This window comes from Vipera berus (genome assembly GCF_964194415.1).
Source record: "Vipera berus genome assembly, chromosome: 14".
Classification (NCBI taxonomy): domain Eukaryota; kingdom Metazoa; phylum Chordata; class Lepidosauria; order Squamata; family Viperidae; genus Vipera; species Vipera berus.
Genome location: NC_138217.1, coordinates 2,318,414 through 2,336,328, shown reverse-complemented (window position 1 = coordinate 2,336,328; position 17,915 = coordinate 2,318,414). Strand labels below are relative to the sequence as shown.

At 44.4% G+C, this 17,915-nt stretch overlaps 2 protein-coding genes across 19 annotated transcripts in view; one reads left to right on the top strand and one right to left on the bottom strand.

Annotated features, from left to right (window-relative positions):
* EIF4ENIF1 (eukaryotic translation initiation factor 4E nuclear import factor 1) overlaps nt 1-15,574 on the bottom strand; it is a 28,316-nt gene extending 12,742 nt beyond the window's left edge. For 3 of the 6 annotated variants that reach the window (XM_081339023.1, XM_081339027.1, XM_081339028.1), the window contains exons 1-7: nt 15,549-15,574; nt 13,085-13,190; nt 11,380-11,453; nt 5,131-5,258; nt 4,395-4,690; nt 3,608-3,809; nt 2,585-2,760 (exon numbers count right to left, since the gene is read on the bottom strand). In XM_081339023.1, coding sequence (XP_081195149.1) covers nt 2,585-2,760; nt 3,608-3,809; nt 4,395-4,690; nt 5,131-5,258; nt 11,380-11,453; nt 13,085-13,190; nt 15,549-15,559 — 993 coding nt within the window. In that variant the 5' untranslated portion in view covers nt 15,560-15,574. Of the gene's footprint in view, nt 1-2,584; nt 2,761-3,607; nt 3,810-4,394; nt 4,691-5,130; nt 5,259-11,379; nt 11,454-13,084; nt 13,191-14,091; nt 14,524-15,548 lie in introns of those variants that run through there. The other 3 variants (XM_081339024.1, XM_081339026.1, XM_081339025.1) reach the window with 3 other exon arrangements.
* SFI1 (SFI1 centrin binding protein) overlaps nt 14,972-17,915 on the top strand; it is a 37,671-nt gene continuing 34,727 nt past the window's right edge. For 3 of the 13 annotated variants that reach the window (XR_014027896.1, XM_081339022.1, XM_081339021.1), the window contains exons 1-2: nt 14,976-15,288; nt 17,111-17,269. Coding sequence is in view for 8 of the 13 variants with exons in the window: in XM_081339022.1 (XP_081195148.1) it covers nt 15,266-15,288; nt 17,111-17,269 (182 nt within the window). In the remaining 5 variants the exon portion in view is untranslated. Of the gene's footprint in view, nt 15,289-17,110; nt 17,270-17,915 lie in introns of all 13 variants that reach the window. The other 10 variants (XM_081339020.1, XM_081339015.1, XM_081339016.1 and 7 more) reach the window with 6 other exon arrangements.

The following is a 17,915-nucleotide window of genomic DNA, read 5'->3' as shown; positions in this document are numbered from 1 at the left end:
CTAAAAAGGTTGGTTCTTTTTTTAATTTCAGTCATGTCAATTTTTTTTAAATCCCATTTATATCCCGCCCTTCTCCAAAGACTCAGGGCGGCTTACAATTTAAAGCATGAATCAATGTGCTTAGCAATTTTAAATCCAGATTCACACTCCAGGTCCTAGACAAATAGCTGTCAACTTGGTTTCCACTGCATGTTATCACAAATCAGCTCCCTATAGATTTGCAACTAAGAAAATGTTTAAAATGCTTTGTAACTTCATTGAAACGTAGTTTTGATATTTGCAAGATTAATTGAGGCTGGTGAGGTCAACCTTCTCCTTGCTTAGCAACTGCAATCTGTTCCTTAAAACGTACGTGAAATGATTGCTAAGTAAACATGAGCAAGCCCTGGTGGCTGCTATCTTATTCAGATAAAGTTCTCTCTCTCACAGTGTCCTATGCCTAACCATTTTTTCTTTTATATTTTTGCTCCCTAATATGGGGGCTGGGGGGAAGAGAGATTGCTTAGGTATCTCTTCCTCAGCTGCTTGCTCTTCCCTGCAAAGTGCAGACCACAAATTAACAAGCTCAGCTGGGACCATAATTTGATTGGAATTTTCACAAATGACAATCAGTTTCACACTAAAGGCTTCTATTGCCAAGCACACAAAATGTGTTTGCTGGAAAATCAATTTTTTTAAAAATTACTGATCTATTTGTAAATTGTTGCTAAATAAATTAGCCGCTAAATGAGAGGTTGAAGAACAAACTAGGTTTTTTAAAAGCAGTGGTGGCCACACCACCGCAGTTGGCGTGAAATCAGAAAGAGAAATAGCCTCTGGGGACAGTGTGCCTCCCAATATTTGGCTTTTTTTAAAGGGTCCCCCATGCCAATATTTGGGGAAGAATCTGTGTCCCAACATTCCTAATCCCATCCCATGCATCCTTACCAACCAGCCTAGGAGAGCACTGCTCTTTCGGTGGGAGAAGCCAGATTATCATTTTGGAGGAAAGGAATTTACTATCTAAGGCATAATTTTGGCCCTATAAGAACTAATGGTAATCCATCCTATAAAAACACTTTACGTGCTTGCACTTTCTGGGTAAAAACAGATTTCTATTAAATTCAGCCCTTGAGAAAAAAAATGCCTGCAATTACAATGTCTCATAGTAGTATCCATCTTCTATCAGACAAGATTCCCTTTCGTGTCTCTCCACGTTCAGAGAACGGTAGTCAAATGTCTCTGATGTGCAGGTTAAAAGCATACTGCACGTTCAGTACAAATGTAAAATTTCTCTAGGTGAGGCCCTGGAAACGTCCCGTGAATTTTAATAAGTGGGATCTACATTGAAGAGTGGAAGACATATTTGCTTAGGGCAGGGATAGGCAACCTTGGCTCTTTCATGACTTGTGGACTTCAACTCCCAGAATTCCTGAGCCAGCTGGGTGTTGAAGTCCACAAGTCATAAAAGGGTCAAGACTGCCTACCCCTGGCTTAGGCCTCCAAGGCCTCCAAGCATGGCCTTTCATTCCATCCCTCCTTCCCACCTGCTCTTCTGCTTTCCAATTATCAACCTGCATTTTGAGTACTAAGCAGGCCGAGGTCTCAACAGGCCAACGTTAGGTTAGCTCTATATATCTAATTAAGGGACTTGGTGGTTCAGTGGGTTAGGACGCTGAGCTTGTCGATCAGAAGGTCGGCAGTTTGGCAGGTCAAATCCCGAGTGCCGCGTAACAGAGTGAGCGCCTGTTACTCGTCCCAGCTTCTGCCAACCTAGCAGTTCGAAAGCACGTAAAAATGTAAGTAGAAAAATAGGGACCACTACGGCGGGAAGGTAACAGCGTTCCGTGCGCCTTTGGTGTCTAGTCATGCCGGCTACATGACCATGGAGACGTCCTCCGACAAGCGCTGGCTCTTCGACTTTGAAAGGGAGATGAGCACCGGCCCCTAGAGTCGGAAACGACTAGCACGCATGTGCGGGGGAACCTTTACCTTTACCTTTTATATATCTAATTAGGTTTTCTCCTGCAAATCTCAGCAAAATCTAGGACTGATTTTGGTTATAATTGTATAACCAAAACCAATTATGCAACCAATATATTTGGTTATATCTGCTAGTCAGATACAAATATTCTGTGGAGTCGCTTCCTTCCGCAGCCTTTCAAGAGAACACCAGTCGGTTTGCAAGGGTTTGTGCGATTTCAACCACTAAGGGCAGAAATGAAGTTCAGTAAAACTCTTTCCTAGATGTTGATTGAAAAATCTATCAGAGCAAAGGACTGGTAACGTGTTACTGAAATGATTTAACATTCATGTTTTTAATAGGATTTTCAGTATTTATCCCTTTGCAGGATGTCTGTGTAACTGTCATCAAAACGAGGAGGCCAAGAAAGGAAGTGAATTGCCCCAATAGCCAGAGTGGACATGCAACTGATCCAACCAAACAGGCTGTTCTGCAGTTTTAAAACTCCCTATCCCACTGACCAGTCTTACCCAAATCTTCTATGCAGCAAAAAGAACAAGCTAAGTTAGCTTCTTTCATCAGAGATAAAACATCTGGCTTTCAGACGTTCCCCACTGCAGTTGGTGCTGTTTTAGTACTCACTGAGGCCAAGCCTGGAACACTCTTATCCAAGTTGAAGAACTCGTTGAAATCGAACTCTCCCGAGGCCGATTCCGGCAGGACCATTTCCCGGGGGACTTCCTGGTCAGCTGCCCTCTCCTGGCCGAGAGTCGTCTGCAGTTCTTCCTCCTCAGTTACTCCACCGTTGCATTCTATTCCTTGGAAGAGTAAACCCCAAATTAGTCTGGCCACAATGATTTTCAGGATCATCTCAAACCAAATATTTGGCACCAAATGGCTTAGCTGCTGGCTCTGAGAACTACAGTTCGGTTCATAAAAAGCTCCTCTCAATTAACATATCATTGTTTCGAGGTAAAAGTTAAGAGCCCCTCCGCTGAATGTTCAGGAGGGAAACCAAAAAGCTACCTGCTAAAGGCTCTGCCCCAATTTTGGCGGTCTCAAATGTTTTTTACTCCATACTTCAAAACTATTTTGTAGGAAGTCCTGAGACCTCTTAAGGCACATTCAGCCATTGGTTGGTGAGCACACAGACTCTCGAAAGAGCCGGCTATGGGGAATGTAGTTCAACAGGCAAAAAATACAAAGCAAGCAAAGATCTTATTGGGAAAAATTAAACACATAGCCATTTCCCCGCCCCCCAAGATTAAATTAAGAACTTGTGATATTTTCCTTCCATTCAGTATCTGATGAAGATCAAAATAGTTACTGTTATGAATTTATCTGTATGTGTGAGACTTATTATTTGGCTTACTGTTGTCCTACCACACTGGTGATCTAAAGTACCCAAGCCTGCTCATTTGTCTGCCCTTTGCATTAAATCCTATTTATCCTGAACCTCATTCTAGAGTACAAGAAAGGTAAACATCATAAGTAAAAGTAGAAAGTTGATTTTACAGCAGAAGAATTTCAGTCTAATTTTACTGACTAACATAGCACCTTGGAAATGAAATTTCAGAAGATGAACAAACAGAAATGATAGTTTGGTTTAGCTGATAGGGAGCTTTTCTCCATGTAACCAAGACTGTGGTTTTCGGCATCAAGTACCTCCTTTTAAAGAGCCCGTGCGGCGCCTGGTTCGTTTCCGTCCTTTATGCTCCTCCTCTAGGATTTTATCATCAAAGCCGGTCAGTTCAATGGTTTCTGACTGACTTGTGGGGCCGGCAGAGAACCACTCGGGCTCTTCCTCGGTGTAGGAGTCATTCCTTCGACGTTCCCCAAAGAGACGCTTGCTGTCCCCATATTCCCTCTGGGGGCACAGGGAAGGAAATCGAGTCACAAGAAATACCAGGTCTTCTCCAGTCTTTGACTTGGTACTCAGCAAGGAAGAAATTAACGGGAAAAAACCTGAGAGGTGAGGATGTTCCCTTAAAGAGGCCAAGACTACAACTAATTTTCCTTTTACATATTTTGAGTACGGTTTCTCTTAATAACCAACAGACTTGATCTGACAACCGAACAGAGAATTTACAAAGACGGAAAAGTGCGAGGTTTATCGCCCCCCTCAGAGGTTTTTAGGGAAAGTGCGACGTGTTCCTATACTTAAAGGCAAATTCACCAACTCTTACGGCGGTCCGAGTCACTACCGTCTGTTTCCAACTAGAAAACAGAAATTGTAGTGTTTTAACAGGTTCAATAATTTGAGCGTCCCAAAGTTTGTGTCTGAAAAAACATTAGCATTATCTTATCCAAAGCCCAGGCTGCAAGTGTTGCCATCATTTGAAGATGCACAAGGAACCTGCAATTTGCAATTCCTGCATTAAAAAAAAGGCTAACCCAGAAAATAAATACCAAATCCAAGCCACATTCCTACTTCACCCACTTTTGTACTAACCCTGAAGCGCTTGTCTTTGTATTCCCTCTCACGGTCTCTGTCTCTCACATCTCTTGCATCCCGGGAGTCCTTTTCACTGCTTCGGTGGTCTTTATCGAAGTTTCGTGCAGAAATTATTCTTCCGCTACCAATTCTACGCCCGCTAATGACACGGACACAGTCGTTTTCTTTCTCCAGGGGGCTCCCGGCTCGACGTGCACCAGGTGCTGCAGTAACGTGACAGCCTCCTCCAAAACTTCGCCTCTGAGGACTCAGCACTATCTCCAATTCATCTTCTTTTACTCGTTCTCTGGGATCTGCAGGTTTGAAAAGAGATTTTAGCCACAGGCCGAGGTGGATGTAATAAATACAAGAAAAAACAGGAATAGTTCCTACCTGTTAAGCAATTCATTTGCATGCAAATGACAACTTAGTACTCTGTTTGCAAAACAGTAGATCCCCATTATAAATATCCAAAATGAGCACCACCCACAACAACAAAAACAAGATCTGCATTGGTTTAGTGCTAATCCATTCTATTGAGGACAGAATCCAAAATTAGCACTTCGTGGCATTGAACATTTAAAATAGAAAATAGAATTAACTTTATTGTCACTTTAACTATACACTAATCAGCATACTTTAACTTGAAATTTTGTTGCATTCAGCTCTCAAAGGATAACCACCTCCAATATGCACTACTATATATACTATATTTGCCATTCAGTTTGTAACTCGTAATGAGTATAATACTCACCCGCTATTCTCCGTATAAGGGCAGGCCGATCTGCGTCTAATTCCTTTTTTAGACTTTCCACCGGCGAAGTCTTTCCAGAATTTGGATACAGTGATGCATGCCATTTCTCTGGGTCCCATACCCCATCACTGCAATATTGCAAAGGCAGAATCACTTTACATTTCACCTGGCATTTGATAATCAGCGACAGACAGAGGTTAAGCCAAGACATGTTCCCGAAGACTCCATCAAAGCTATATAATCAATACCATTCAGTGTCAGAAAAGCTACTCTTTCCAACCCAAAACCAAACACAGAGGCAGACAAATGTAATGGGCAAGATATATAAAATTAAATAAATAAAACCCAGTAAAAACCCAATAAATCATGAATCTGTCCAAATCTGCTCAATGAATGCCTGCAGGTACAAAGATATCAAACACCAATTTTAAAACAGAACATTCAAAATGGATTCAAAAAGAACCCCTCTTCTTGAAAACAGGAAGACTTAATTGATGACCTGAGAGAAGAAGCAAATCCATTGGGAGAAATGCTGGAACTCTGCATTTTAAGGGAAATTAAAAATGAGTGAACTGTACATGAACAAGTATATTTGATTTTTTAAAAAGTGAATTAATAATCTCAGAGCAACAATAACTGAAATTCAATAGAACTTAATTAGAAAAGAAAATGGATTCAAAAAAGAGGTACTGAAAGCATGTCATAAATATATAAACAAATGGACAGATGCAAGCAGTGGAAAGAGGGAACAAGTCATGAAGGAGTACATATAGGATAAACTGCAGCTGGTGAAAAATGCTAGAATGTTTGAAATCAAATAAAAATAAGAAACAGTATATCAGTTCTTAACAAAGATACGAAAATAATAACAAAAGTAATAAAAAAGAATTAGAGCTTATTGAAACCTTATTAGGCCTTTACTTCTCCAACAATATTTATTCATCTAAATGTACATGGCCACCCATCTCACACTCCCAAGCGGGGGCATCCAAACCTGGCAATTTTAAGATTTATGGACTTCAACTCTCAGAATTCCTCAGCCAGCCATGTTGAATTCTAGGAGTTGAAGTCTACAAGTCTTAAAAGTTGCTAAATTTGGAGAAATTTAGTCAGACAGGAAAATGTGGGAAGATTCCAGAGCTAAAATCATATGCAGTCAATCTGCAATCAACTTGAAAATAAATCAATTACCAGTAGTCAGCGTGAATTTGTCAGGAAGAGTCTTGTCAATAACTTCCTAATGTTTCAAGTGAAGAGATACTGGGAGTCTTGACTTCAGCAAAGCATTAGATAATGAACCCACTGGATTCTTATTAGAAAGTTACTTAATGTGAGCTAAGGCTCGATAACCACACTAAGAGAATGCTTACTCACTTCATCAACTGAAGAAAAGTACTCAGTGGGTTATCAAATGTTTGAACCTCAGCTGCAAACTCATCAACACTATATTGAAACTTGTTTATATTTAACATTTAATAACAAAATTCAAAATTCATTCAGTTTCCATAAATTGCAAGTTGCCAGTATTAGACCTATTAATAAGAGTAATAGCTTTAATTTTGGCAAATACTGTAGTTTGTGGAAACTATGAATTAATTTTGATTCCTAAATTCATATCTGGAAAAATTATGTTGATATCTTTCCAGATCTGAATTTAACTCAAAAGTTACCAATAAACTTTTTAATAAGAGCAACTGACTATGCTTTATTACGTATTTTTCAATAGATAAAGGTTTTATTTTGGCTTTTAGTGCCTGTCTTATTTGGAAGCAACAAGCCAGGAATCCCAGTTAGGAAAAATATGAATGAATCCTTGCTAAAGAATAATTCCAGCTGCCACTAGTAGGAAGAGTACAAGACTCATAAGCAATAGATAGGTTTAAGAACCTGAAGGATCTTGACAGACTTGAACATTGGCGCTATCTAACAAAATGAAATTCAGTGGGGGGAAAAGTAAGGTTCTACATTTAGGCAAGGAAAACCAAATGCACAGGTATAGTATAGGTGGTACCTTGCACAATACTAGCAACTGTGAGAGGGATCTCGGAGTCCTAGTGGACAATCACTTAAATAGGAGCCAGCAGTGTGCTGCAGCTGCCAAAAAAGCCAACACAATGCTAGGCTGCATTAACAGAGGGATAGAGTCAAGATCACTTGAAATGTTAATACCACTTTACAATGCCTTGGTAAGGCCATACTGCATCCAGTTTTGGTCACCACGATGTAAAAAAGATGTTGAGGCTCTAGAAAGAGTACAGAGAAGAGCAACAAAGATGATTGGGAATTGGAGGTTAAAACATATAAGGAACCATTGCTGGAATTGGGTATGTCTACTTTATTGACCTAGCAGTTCGAAAGCACGTAAAAATGCAAGTAGAAAAATAGGTACCACTACGGTGGGAATGTAACAGGGTTCCGTGCGCCTTTGGCGTCTAGTCATGCCGGCCACATTTTATTTATTTTATTTTTTTATTTTAATTCCATTTATATCCCGCCCTTCTCCGAAGACTCAGGGCGGCTTACAAGCTTAGCAGTAGCCTTCATTCTATGTATATGCCTGCTTATTAGGAGATGTCCTTGGACAAGCGCTGGCTCTTCGGCTTTGAAACGGAGATGAGCACCGGGCCCTAGAGTCGGAAACGACTAGCACGCATGTGCGGGGGAACCTTTACCTTTACTTTACTGAAAAGAACTAGGCATGACATGATAACAGTCTTCCAATATCTCAGGGGTGGCCACAAAGAAGAGGGAGTCAAGCTATTCTCCAAAGCTCCTGAAGGCAGGACAAGAAGCATCAGATGGAAACTAACCAAAGAGAGAAGCAACCTAGAACTAAGGAAAAATTTCCTGACAGTGAGAACAATTAATCAGTGGAACAACCTGCCTCCAGAAGCCGTGAATGCACCAACACTGGAAGTTTTTAAGAAAAGACTGGACAGCCATTTGTCTGAAATGGTATAGGGTTTCCTGCCTGAGCAGGGGGTTGGACTAGATGACCTCCAAGGTCCCTTCCAACGTTATTGTTGTTGTTGTTGTAGTAACTAGGCCAATGTTTTGTAACTTCTAAGATGCTCAGTGCTTTTGACCAAAGCAAACATTACACCCTCCTTAATTAAGTCCTAGCCTTGGAAAGTGTAGCATATCATCCTTAATTTCACAACAACTCTGAAGTGGTTCAATTGCTTTGGAAACGTGAATGCAGAAACACAAACATTTCAGAAACTTGACATTACAAGAAACTTTTTTCAATATAGCATTTCATATAAAACTTTGGTAGTCTTATTTCCATATGGTGCTTGGGGTTGCAAATTCCCACAGCAGGTTTAATTAGCAACCAAAAGATCAGAAAGATGATTTTGCCCCTTGAAACCCAGCATTCTGAATTTTGGATTACTATTGAAGCCAAGCCTAGTGGGGTTCAATAATTGAACATCAAACATGTTGATCAAGGTAATATTTTTGTTCTTTTAACAAAAATTAGTACTTTAATATTTGACTGGATCTTTTGTAAGTAACCCTGACCTAGCCTGGGGAAAAAGCCAGTTTTTTAAAGACTGTTTAAACAGGCCAGGTCAGGAGCCATCTGGATTTCTGGGAGGATGCTGTTCCAAGGGCAAGCACTGTGATGGAAAACACCAACTTCCTGCTTCCCACCTGGTGACACTGTTTAATTAATGGAGCCTGTAGCGTGCCAACTCTGCCCGATGGTACAGGCCTGGGAGAGTCTACCAGAAATGACAGGCACTCGGGAAGGAATGCTCCCGAACAGAAAGGTAAGAATCTTAGAACAAGAATCTTAAGAGACGCAGCCCTGCCTTGACAGTATGGACAGAGGAGTTTCATATAGATTTTTCAAATGAATTTTAAAATGACGACTTGGAAGGGAAATAAATAAATACAAACTACACTTTGGAAACCAAGTACCTTTTCAGCCAGAACTGGGAAGGAAAATATGAGACAGCTATGCTTGCTTTCAGCAACATTGTTCTAATAGAAATAGTGAGTAGGGGAACACAGTGAGCAGATCGTTAATGCTAGAGGAAGCCCTGGTTTTCTCTGCTGGTTTTCTCTACCAAAACATTTCTGTTTTTTAAAGGTGGGCTAAGGATAGCCTGCAGACATTTGTCTACTGTACAAAAGAAGCTCAGAGGAGGACTGCAGGGCCCTGCAATATATCTATCAAAATTTAAGTTAATCAACATGCAGGTTCAGAAAATGCATGGCTGAAATGGAGAGAAGAATCATAAGGACATTGAACAGGAAAACATTCTCCATTAATTAGGCAAGAACATATCCATACAGTCCCTCACATGGGCTAAAATGTGATGCAAAGCCAGAGGGCATTGGGCAACTTCCAGCACCAAGCAGCTCTCTGTGAGTCAGGCATATCTCAGCCCCTCTATTCCAAAATTCACACTTCCACAAATCCAGGAAGGCCTCTATATGTTGACACACCCAGTGGAAAAAAAATGAAACTATCATTATCATCACCTTCTTGTAAAGTTAAGCTGAAATGGATCACTGAAAAGGTTAACTATGGCGTTAAACAGAAAGCCTACTCAGAGACAGCCTCTGGACCATGGAGATAGCAAAGAGGCTGTCTCTGAGTAGGCTTTTCTGTTTGACATCACAGATAACTTTTTCAGTGATCCATTTCAGCTAAACTGTACAAGAAGTGATGGAAATGGCCAAGACCAGCAACCACTGCAGGAGCCAGCAGTAGATGCAAGGCAACAATGCCAATCAACCAACCAAAACATCTCATCAATTTTGCAGGCTGCCCACGGGGAGGTGGAGTACCTGGGACTTCTACCTATAATACGTTGCTTGAGCAGTTAAGCAGGAAGGCTGTTGTTAAAATCTCTGTCATTTATACTTAGCTCCCACCTACAAAACCTTCCTTCAAAGTGTATACTTGGGTGTTACAATCTGCTAAAGTAGGGGTCCCCAACCCCCGGTCTGTGGACCGGTATTGGGCCGCAGCATGCCAGCAACTGGGCCGCACAAACAAGCAAAGCCCCATCCGTGAGATGCAGGCAGCACACAAAACCAGGCCCCCTCCGGGCCGCAGAAAAACCTCTCTCCCTGGCGCCCAAAAGGGTGGGGACCTCTGTGTGCTAAAGAATAACTTCCAGGTCAGTCAGTCCTCCTTGTGCATTTTGATAGGTTTATAGCTGCTATTGCATTAAGCCTCTGACATGCAAAGCAATGTTAATAAAAATCACACAGGTACTCTATTTGTACTGTTTAATATGTACATTAAAAGTAATATAAACTAGCTGCATGAAAAATGTTACAGCACTAACAATGCAAACAATGTTGCAATATTCACAAGCTGTCTGTTCAGAGTTCTACCCATTATTCAGAAGAAAATCAAATTTCTTTTGAGGGAAACAGAACTCCAGATAATCTGTAACTACATATAATGCAACCAAAATGTGCAGGACTCCTAAAATTGTCTGCTTCATTATGTCACAGCTGATGCAATCCCTTTGTATGAGAAACTGTTTCCTCTACTGAGGATGTGATGACCTATGCTCCTCCCCATCACACACCCAAAGCTCCTGCTTTTTTTCTTTTGTGAGTGACACCATCGTAGCAATCCTATCTGATACAGGCCCCCTTGGCAACCACCACATGCTCTCCAGTGGCAAATATATAAACTGGCTTCAAAATTAGGACCTCTCACTAGTGCAGGAGTGTCAAACTCGCAACATCACGCAATGTGTTGAGAGATATCGCGATTTTTCCATTGACGGCAATGGGGTTGGGTGCAGTTTCGGCATGACGCATCCGGCCCGTAGGCCGGCAGTTTGACACCCCTGCACTAGTGCAACCTAGGGATAAAATACTGAATTTGAACCATTTCATTATTGTTTATAATTTGCAGTGAATTAGGCAAACAATGCTAATCAAGTTGGAGATCCCTAGAATAGAAAAAAATGGTTTTTGCTAATTAGCCTTATCAGTTTAATGGTCCCCACATATATTTTGTGTTATATTTAAATTGCATATTAGCTATCATCTTTATAGTCACCTTTTACTAACGGCTAGTCAATAAAACATCACAAAAAAATTAAGATGCATTCGCTATTATTCCTAAGTGAAAAGTACAGACCTCTAGGCAGCTGCGTTAAACCCAAACTTTACTAATGTATAAAGTATAGTATGGAATGCATGCATTTCCTAGTTAGTAAACTGGGATGCCAACATTCAAACTGCCCCATGTTGTAGGCGTAACAGAATTACCTGTCATATTTTTCAGAGAGACATGATGGCCTTTGTTTAGACTGAGGATGTTCTTTAATGTCCAGGAGCTCTTCCTGAAAAAGAAAAAAAACAGTATCTAATTCATTATGACATTCAATATAAATATATTGCCTGAAAGTGTTCCAAAGAGTACAGTGTTGTTAAAGTTGGGATATTCTGGAAAGAGAAATTCATCAAGCTATTTTGTAGGAAACTAAAGGATTTAAAACCATGTCAAACATTTCTTGCTCATTGGCCCAGGCTTGTACAACCCTTTACAAAGAGGGATGTACTTTCTTAAGCTTGTCTTAGGATTTGGGGGGGAAAAGCTACAGCGGTTAGTGAATTTTTATGAAATGTACTTTTACTTAAAAGCTTCTATACTTATTGCCTTACTTAACAAGTAAAATGATCTTACACAGCTCGGACAAAGAATCTGACTGAAGACCATTTTCATTTAACCCATTTTTATCCCCCTTTTATTATTTTTATAAATAATACAATGAACATACCCAATACACTTTCCTCATTCTATTTTCCCCACACAACCACCCTAGGAGATGAGTTGGGTTGAGCAAAAGTACTGGCCCAAAGTCACCCAGCTGGCTTTCGTGCCTAAAGTGGGAAGGACTAGAACTTGCAGGGTCCTGGTTTCCATCTTAGCCACTAAACCAAACCACTTAAGTACACAGAATATGCCAAAGATCAGTATAAATATTATTGGTGTCAATGGGACTTGACTGGGATAACAAAGATTCACAGGAATGCAAGAGCTGTATTCACAGCATGTATTCGGAGCCACTAACTTTTGAAATTCAGATGATTTCAATAGTCGAAAGCATTGTTTCCCAAAGATAACCTTTATTGTCACTTTTTTCATGAACACACTGGCACACATTAAAAAATGAAATTCTGATGCCCACTCTCAAAAGAACATATGGGTGTGTGTACACGTATGTGCATTTCATGTATGTGTATATATACATACATATATACATATATTCATACATACATACACATATAATCATAGCACTTTAAGATATGTAACAATTCACAGAAATCCACACTCCTTAAAGTTTCTGAGGTTAGGAAATGCTGGTTCCAAAAAGTATAGCAATCAAAGAGTAACAAGTATCCAGGTCTGTGACATTTGTCTATAGTACAAATTGTACTTTTAAAGATTAGCCAGCATTGCACATAGTTCCATATCATAATTTGTCATGTAATTTTATATTACTGTACAGTATAACACTTGATGTCTATATTTCAATCTGAACAATTATACATTTACTCTAAACGTATAGAAGAAAAGCAGCATAATTTAAGTTGATAATTATTATTGTAAAAGTTGATTATGTTCACTATTCAAAACATTTAGTAAGATAAACTGACAGCAGTAATAATTAAAACAGTGTTTTGCAACTATGAACCAATTCATCTCTTTACATCATACATTACTGTGATGACCAATTGAAATTTACTGGGCCCAAGATGCTTGTTGTTCAGCATGGGAGGCATCAGTTTAAATGGCATTTCAGTAATGCCTTATTATAGGAAAAGGATGTGAAAATCAAGTTCCAAACAAGAAAAGCAGATTCCAAATTAATTCTATACTTGCAGAAATAGTCTTGTTCTAAATACGGGCGAGACACATTGATGTCCATTTAGCTACACTTTAAAGCTCAGTAAAATTCTAGCTGCTTACTTTTGTGTAGCGATGAGGGAACTTCATTGTGCTGATTATGTTCACGTTAAGTGACGTGTCTCCATTCACAGCTTCTGCCAATCCACCTCGTTTATCCATAGTTGAACTAGGAGGAGAAAAAGAACAGATACAAAATCCGACATCGCAGCTTGTCTGAAAAACACATGCAACTAAGTTTCACTTCAAGTATCACAATGTGTGCAAGTTGAAAGGCTCTTTAATCCAAACCTCCCTGGGTGGCCCCCGACATTCCCAGTTGAGCAATTAAGGCCAGAAAATTCCTGCTACTAGTCAAACCTGAATCTCCTTTAAGCAGCGCAGCCTCCCGCTCCCTGGCCTGCCCTCAGCTCGACCCCTTCCCTGGCCCGACGGCTCCAGGAGAGCAGCCAGAACGAGAGCGGGCAGCTTCTGCAGACCCTTCGGGGGTGGGTGGGCAATGCTTCACCCGCTCCAACGCAGCCGGGACCGCTCAGAGGCCTTTCGCCCTGCCTGCCGAGGCATCAGCTGGCCCGCTAGGACGCCTACATCCAGGCCCCCAAAGCCGGGCCACTCCGGACTCGGGCCGGCTTCGTGCGTGTCCCCGAAGGCGGCCCTCACGCCGGACATCAGCCAGCCTGCCGGATTTAGCCCCACCGTGGCTTCTGCTCCGAAGACCTAAAGCCCCGGCTGCCCGCCCAGCGAGGCCGGGAGGGCCCTGGGTGGCAGGGAGAGCGCCGGACTCCAGCCGAGCCTTTCCAGCCACTCGGCTGCTCAGAGGGCGCTCGGCGCTCGGCGGCTGCCTCCAGAGGGCCGAGGCGGCCGCCCGCCGCCGTTCCACGCAGGAGCGCCGGAGACGGAACTTGCCCGGGACGCCTGCCGGGGGGGGGGGAGGAAGCGGCGCCCGGGCAGGGAGCGACCCGAGGAGGGGCCCGAAGGAAGCGGCCCCTTCGCGCGGCAGAGCCCCCCCCCCTCCCCCGGCCTGACAGGGGCCGTGGGCAACGCTCAACTCGCCGCGGCGGCCGGCCTACCTGGCAGGGGCGTTGTGAAGCTATCGCCGCGCGCCGGAGAACCGCGCGGGGCAGGCGAGGCGAGGCTGCGGGGCCAAGGCCGGCCCGACGGAAGGGGATTTCCGGCGCTGCCGAGCGGGGAAGGAGGGAGGCGAGGCCTAGGCCGCCCGGAAGACGGAGCGCCGCCCCGGCCGGTGACTCAGCGGGCGCCTCACCTGGGCCCGGCCGCCAAGCGCCCCCGCTGCCGCCGGGCTCGCTTCACGCGCTCCGGGGAGGCCGGCTCCGCTCGCCCGCCTTCGCCCCCTCAGGCCCAGGGACCGCGGCTGCTGCTGCGGCTGCTGCTGTAGTCGCCGCCGCCGCGCACGTCCCGCTCGTCCGCCCCTCCCGGGCCGCGCTGGACTCGAGCCGTCCGTCCGTCCGTCCGTCCGTGCGCGGCTCCCGCTCCGCGTCTCCTCGGCCGCCGTAACCGGGGCCTCCGTTACCCGCCCCTCCCCCTTTATAGGCACGGCGCATGCGCCAGGCACGCGCCCCTTCCTCTCCGCCTCCCGCCGCGCGCGCGCGCGCGCAAACGGCGCCCTTCTTCCGACAGCCTGCGCAAGAGGAGGACCCCGCGCGCGCCTGACGGAAAAACTTGGCTTTCCGGCGATTGTCGGCTCAAAACGCGGAGCGCGACCGCGAGAAGCAGCGTTTGGCAGCTTTGTCGGCGTTGAGGTGTACGTGACAGTCGGCGGGCGGGCGTCCTGGCGAGGGGGCGCGGAAAAGGTCCTTCAGGCGACTTGGAAGGCAGCCTGCTGAGGGCAATCAGAGGAGGCGGAGCCTCGCGCGGACGGACGGCGGCCGCGTTGGGACCGCGCTCCTCCGGCGCGAAGACGCCCGCGGAGCCTCCCCGCGGGTCAGAGCCGCCGCCTCCTCCTCCTCCTTCCCCGCAGCCCGGCGCGTCCCCCGGGCCGCCTGCAGGCGCTCGGCCGGCGGGGGAAGGTGGGCCGCCTCGGGCTGCGGGTCTTGCCCGGCGTGGCCCCCGGGCGTCTTGCCGGGGCGAATCAGGCGACCCTCCCGGGCGCACTCTGCGTACGCCCAGAGAGCTCTCGCCGCGCCAAGCCGCTGAGGCCGGCCGGAACGGTCCTCTGGACGGATCTCCTCTTTCTCCCTGCGACCCTCTAGGAAACGGGCTCCGCCGGGACGGGGAGGGCGCCCGATGGAGAGGAAGGGCCGCGGCAGGTGCGGAGGAGGGGCCGGCTGCGCTCGCCTGGCTGGCGGGGAGGGACACGCCGTGCGGGGGGAGGAAGGGCTGCTTGCGGGGGGGAGGCCGCGGCTGGCTATTGATTCTTAAGGGTCCCGAAAACGGCCGAATTGCGAAGGAAGCCGGGCTTGTGGGAAAGAGCAGCCGGGCTGGGGGGAAGAAAGGCTGCCGCCGGCGACGCCGGGCTTCGGTCCGGGCGTCGCGCGAAGGTTCAGCCGTGCGGGCAGCCCTTGCTTACCGGCCGCTCATTCTGTGACCGGTCAAAATTACCCCTGAGGGGAAAACGGAGATTTGCAGCCGGTGGTTGAGCTGGCCGCGGCTGGCCTCACCATCATCCCCGCTTCGCAGCCGGTTTCCCAGTCAATGGAGAAGCTGGCAGGAAACCGAGATCAGAGGGTGTTGCCCTTAATTATTGGACGACAACTGAAATCATTAGTAGAATGCCGTCACGTGGCTTAGTGACCAAATTGCGAGTCCAAATTGCAGTTGGTAAGCGAGGACCACCTGTAGTGATTTCATTCGAAGAAAAGGTTGAGGGACTGATAGCTTTTACATTTGGCTTCTCCTGTTTTGTCTGTCAAACTCCCTCCTGCTCAACTATCATTTTGCAGAATTGTACAAAATGTACAATTGTGTTGCATTTGTGTAATAATTGTTTTTGTATTGACTAAGTTGAGCCTTTGGTTCCGCTCTCTTGTTGGCTCAGGAATTTTGGGAGTTGAAATTCACAGGTCATTAGGGGGCCGTAGTTGCCCGCTCTGCTTTAGAAACTTAGAAATATTTTCTAGGTTTGCATATTTTACTAAGCTATAGTGTGGTTTGCTTGGTTTTGGTTTGACTAATTTAGGCAACCCAGAGGTTGCATTCTATCTGCACTGGAGTACAAATGCCCTTTTTAATATCAAGAGATCCATTCCTTCTAAGGTAGTCCTTGACTTACAACTGGTCATTTATGACAGACCTACTTTGGGGCTAGTTACCGCCCAGATTCGAAGTTTGGATCCTCCCCATGGTCATGTGGCCAAACTTCAGGATCATGGCAACAAGGCCTCATCCATTTGCAGTATCCCCTGGTCACATGATCATATTTTATGATGGTTTTGCCAAAACCTGGCACTTCTAGTGTTTGGCAAAACCACGCCCATAGTAAAACAGGTTTATTTAATGATCATAGCATTTGCTAATGACCTTAGCAAAACAGGCCATAAAGCAGGCCAGTCACTTGATCGACTTGTTTCAATGACTGTCATAAATGTGACCATGATGGACAGGCTCTATTGCAGTCATAAGCTGAGGAATACCTGTTATGTCTATCTTAGCATTAAATTATGTGGAGCCTGAATTTCAGGCAGGTTGGTTTAAAAAAGCCTGATTTTTCTGCAAATTCTGTCAACATTAGAAACAGGAAAATTTTGCTATTGTAGCAGAAAAGGTGCTGCGAAGAAATAACAGCAGAGTTGAAAGGGATGTTGGAGGTCATCTAGTTCAACCCCCTGCTCAGGCAGGAAACACTATACCATTTCAGACAAAAGGTTGTCCAATCTCTTCTTAAAAACTTCCAGTGTTGGAGCATCCAGACCTTCTGGAGGCAGGTTGTTCCACTGGTTATTCTGTCAGGACATTTTTCCTTAGTTGTAGGTTGCTTCTCTCCTTGATTAGTTTCCATCTGTTGTTCCTGCCTTTGGGTGTGGGATCTCTGAAAACATGGCTCATTTCTGAAATTATTGGTGTTTCTGTATCTGTATGAAATAGTGTTAAAGTATATTTCTAATGATAACAGTTATGGTTTTTGTTTTAAAGTTCAAAGTTTCACAAGGCACAGAAACCACAAAAAGAATGTGCGGGCTGTCGACCGATACCTTCTCATACAAACAGAAATTCGGGGCAAAATTGTCGGATCTTATATCGTGTGACGTATACCTGGAATCGAGGTGGGAGGTTGAAAGAACTTCGTATTAGGTAAGAATGAAATTTGGGTTACAAGTATTTTTTGCTACCCTGAATGATCTATTAGAAATGGCATGTGTATGCAAGAATTAGGTCTTGAAGTGTGACTTTTGAAATGTGTCTCCTGCTTTGTCCACCTGGTTAGCATCTTTCAGTGATTTATGTTTCAAGCGTAAGTCACAGTAACAGGAATACATGGAAAAGTACATCCCAATAGCATAGGTTCAGAGAAAGTATGACTTAGAAGGGATCTTTTTGTATCTAAACCAGGGGTGTGCAACCTTGGTAACTTTAAGTCTTGAGAACTTCAACTCCCAGAATTCCCCAGCCAGCCATGGGAGTTGAAGTCCATAAGTCTTAAAGATAACAAGGTTGAACACCCCTGATCTAAACCAACTTGTTGATTATGAAAGTATTCCTCAGTAAGTGACACAAATTGTTTTAGCAGATGTGAAGGGTATTTTGCGTTTGAAGGTTTCAAAACAAAGAGGAGTGTTGTTTAAAAAGACCTTTAAGCATCTTTTTGTACAAGCCAGACTTCCTGACAGTGAGGACAATTAACCAGTGGAACAGCTTGCCTCCAGAAATCATGGGCGCTCCAGCACTGCAGATTTTTAAGAAGAGGCTAGACCAAGGCTAGGCAACCTTGGTTCTTTTA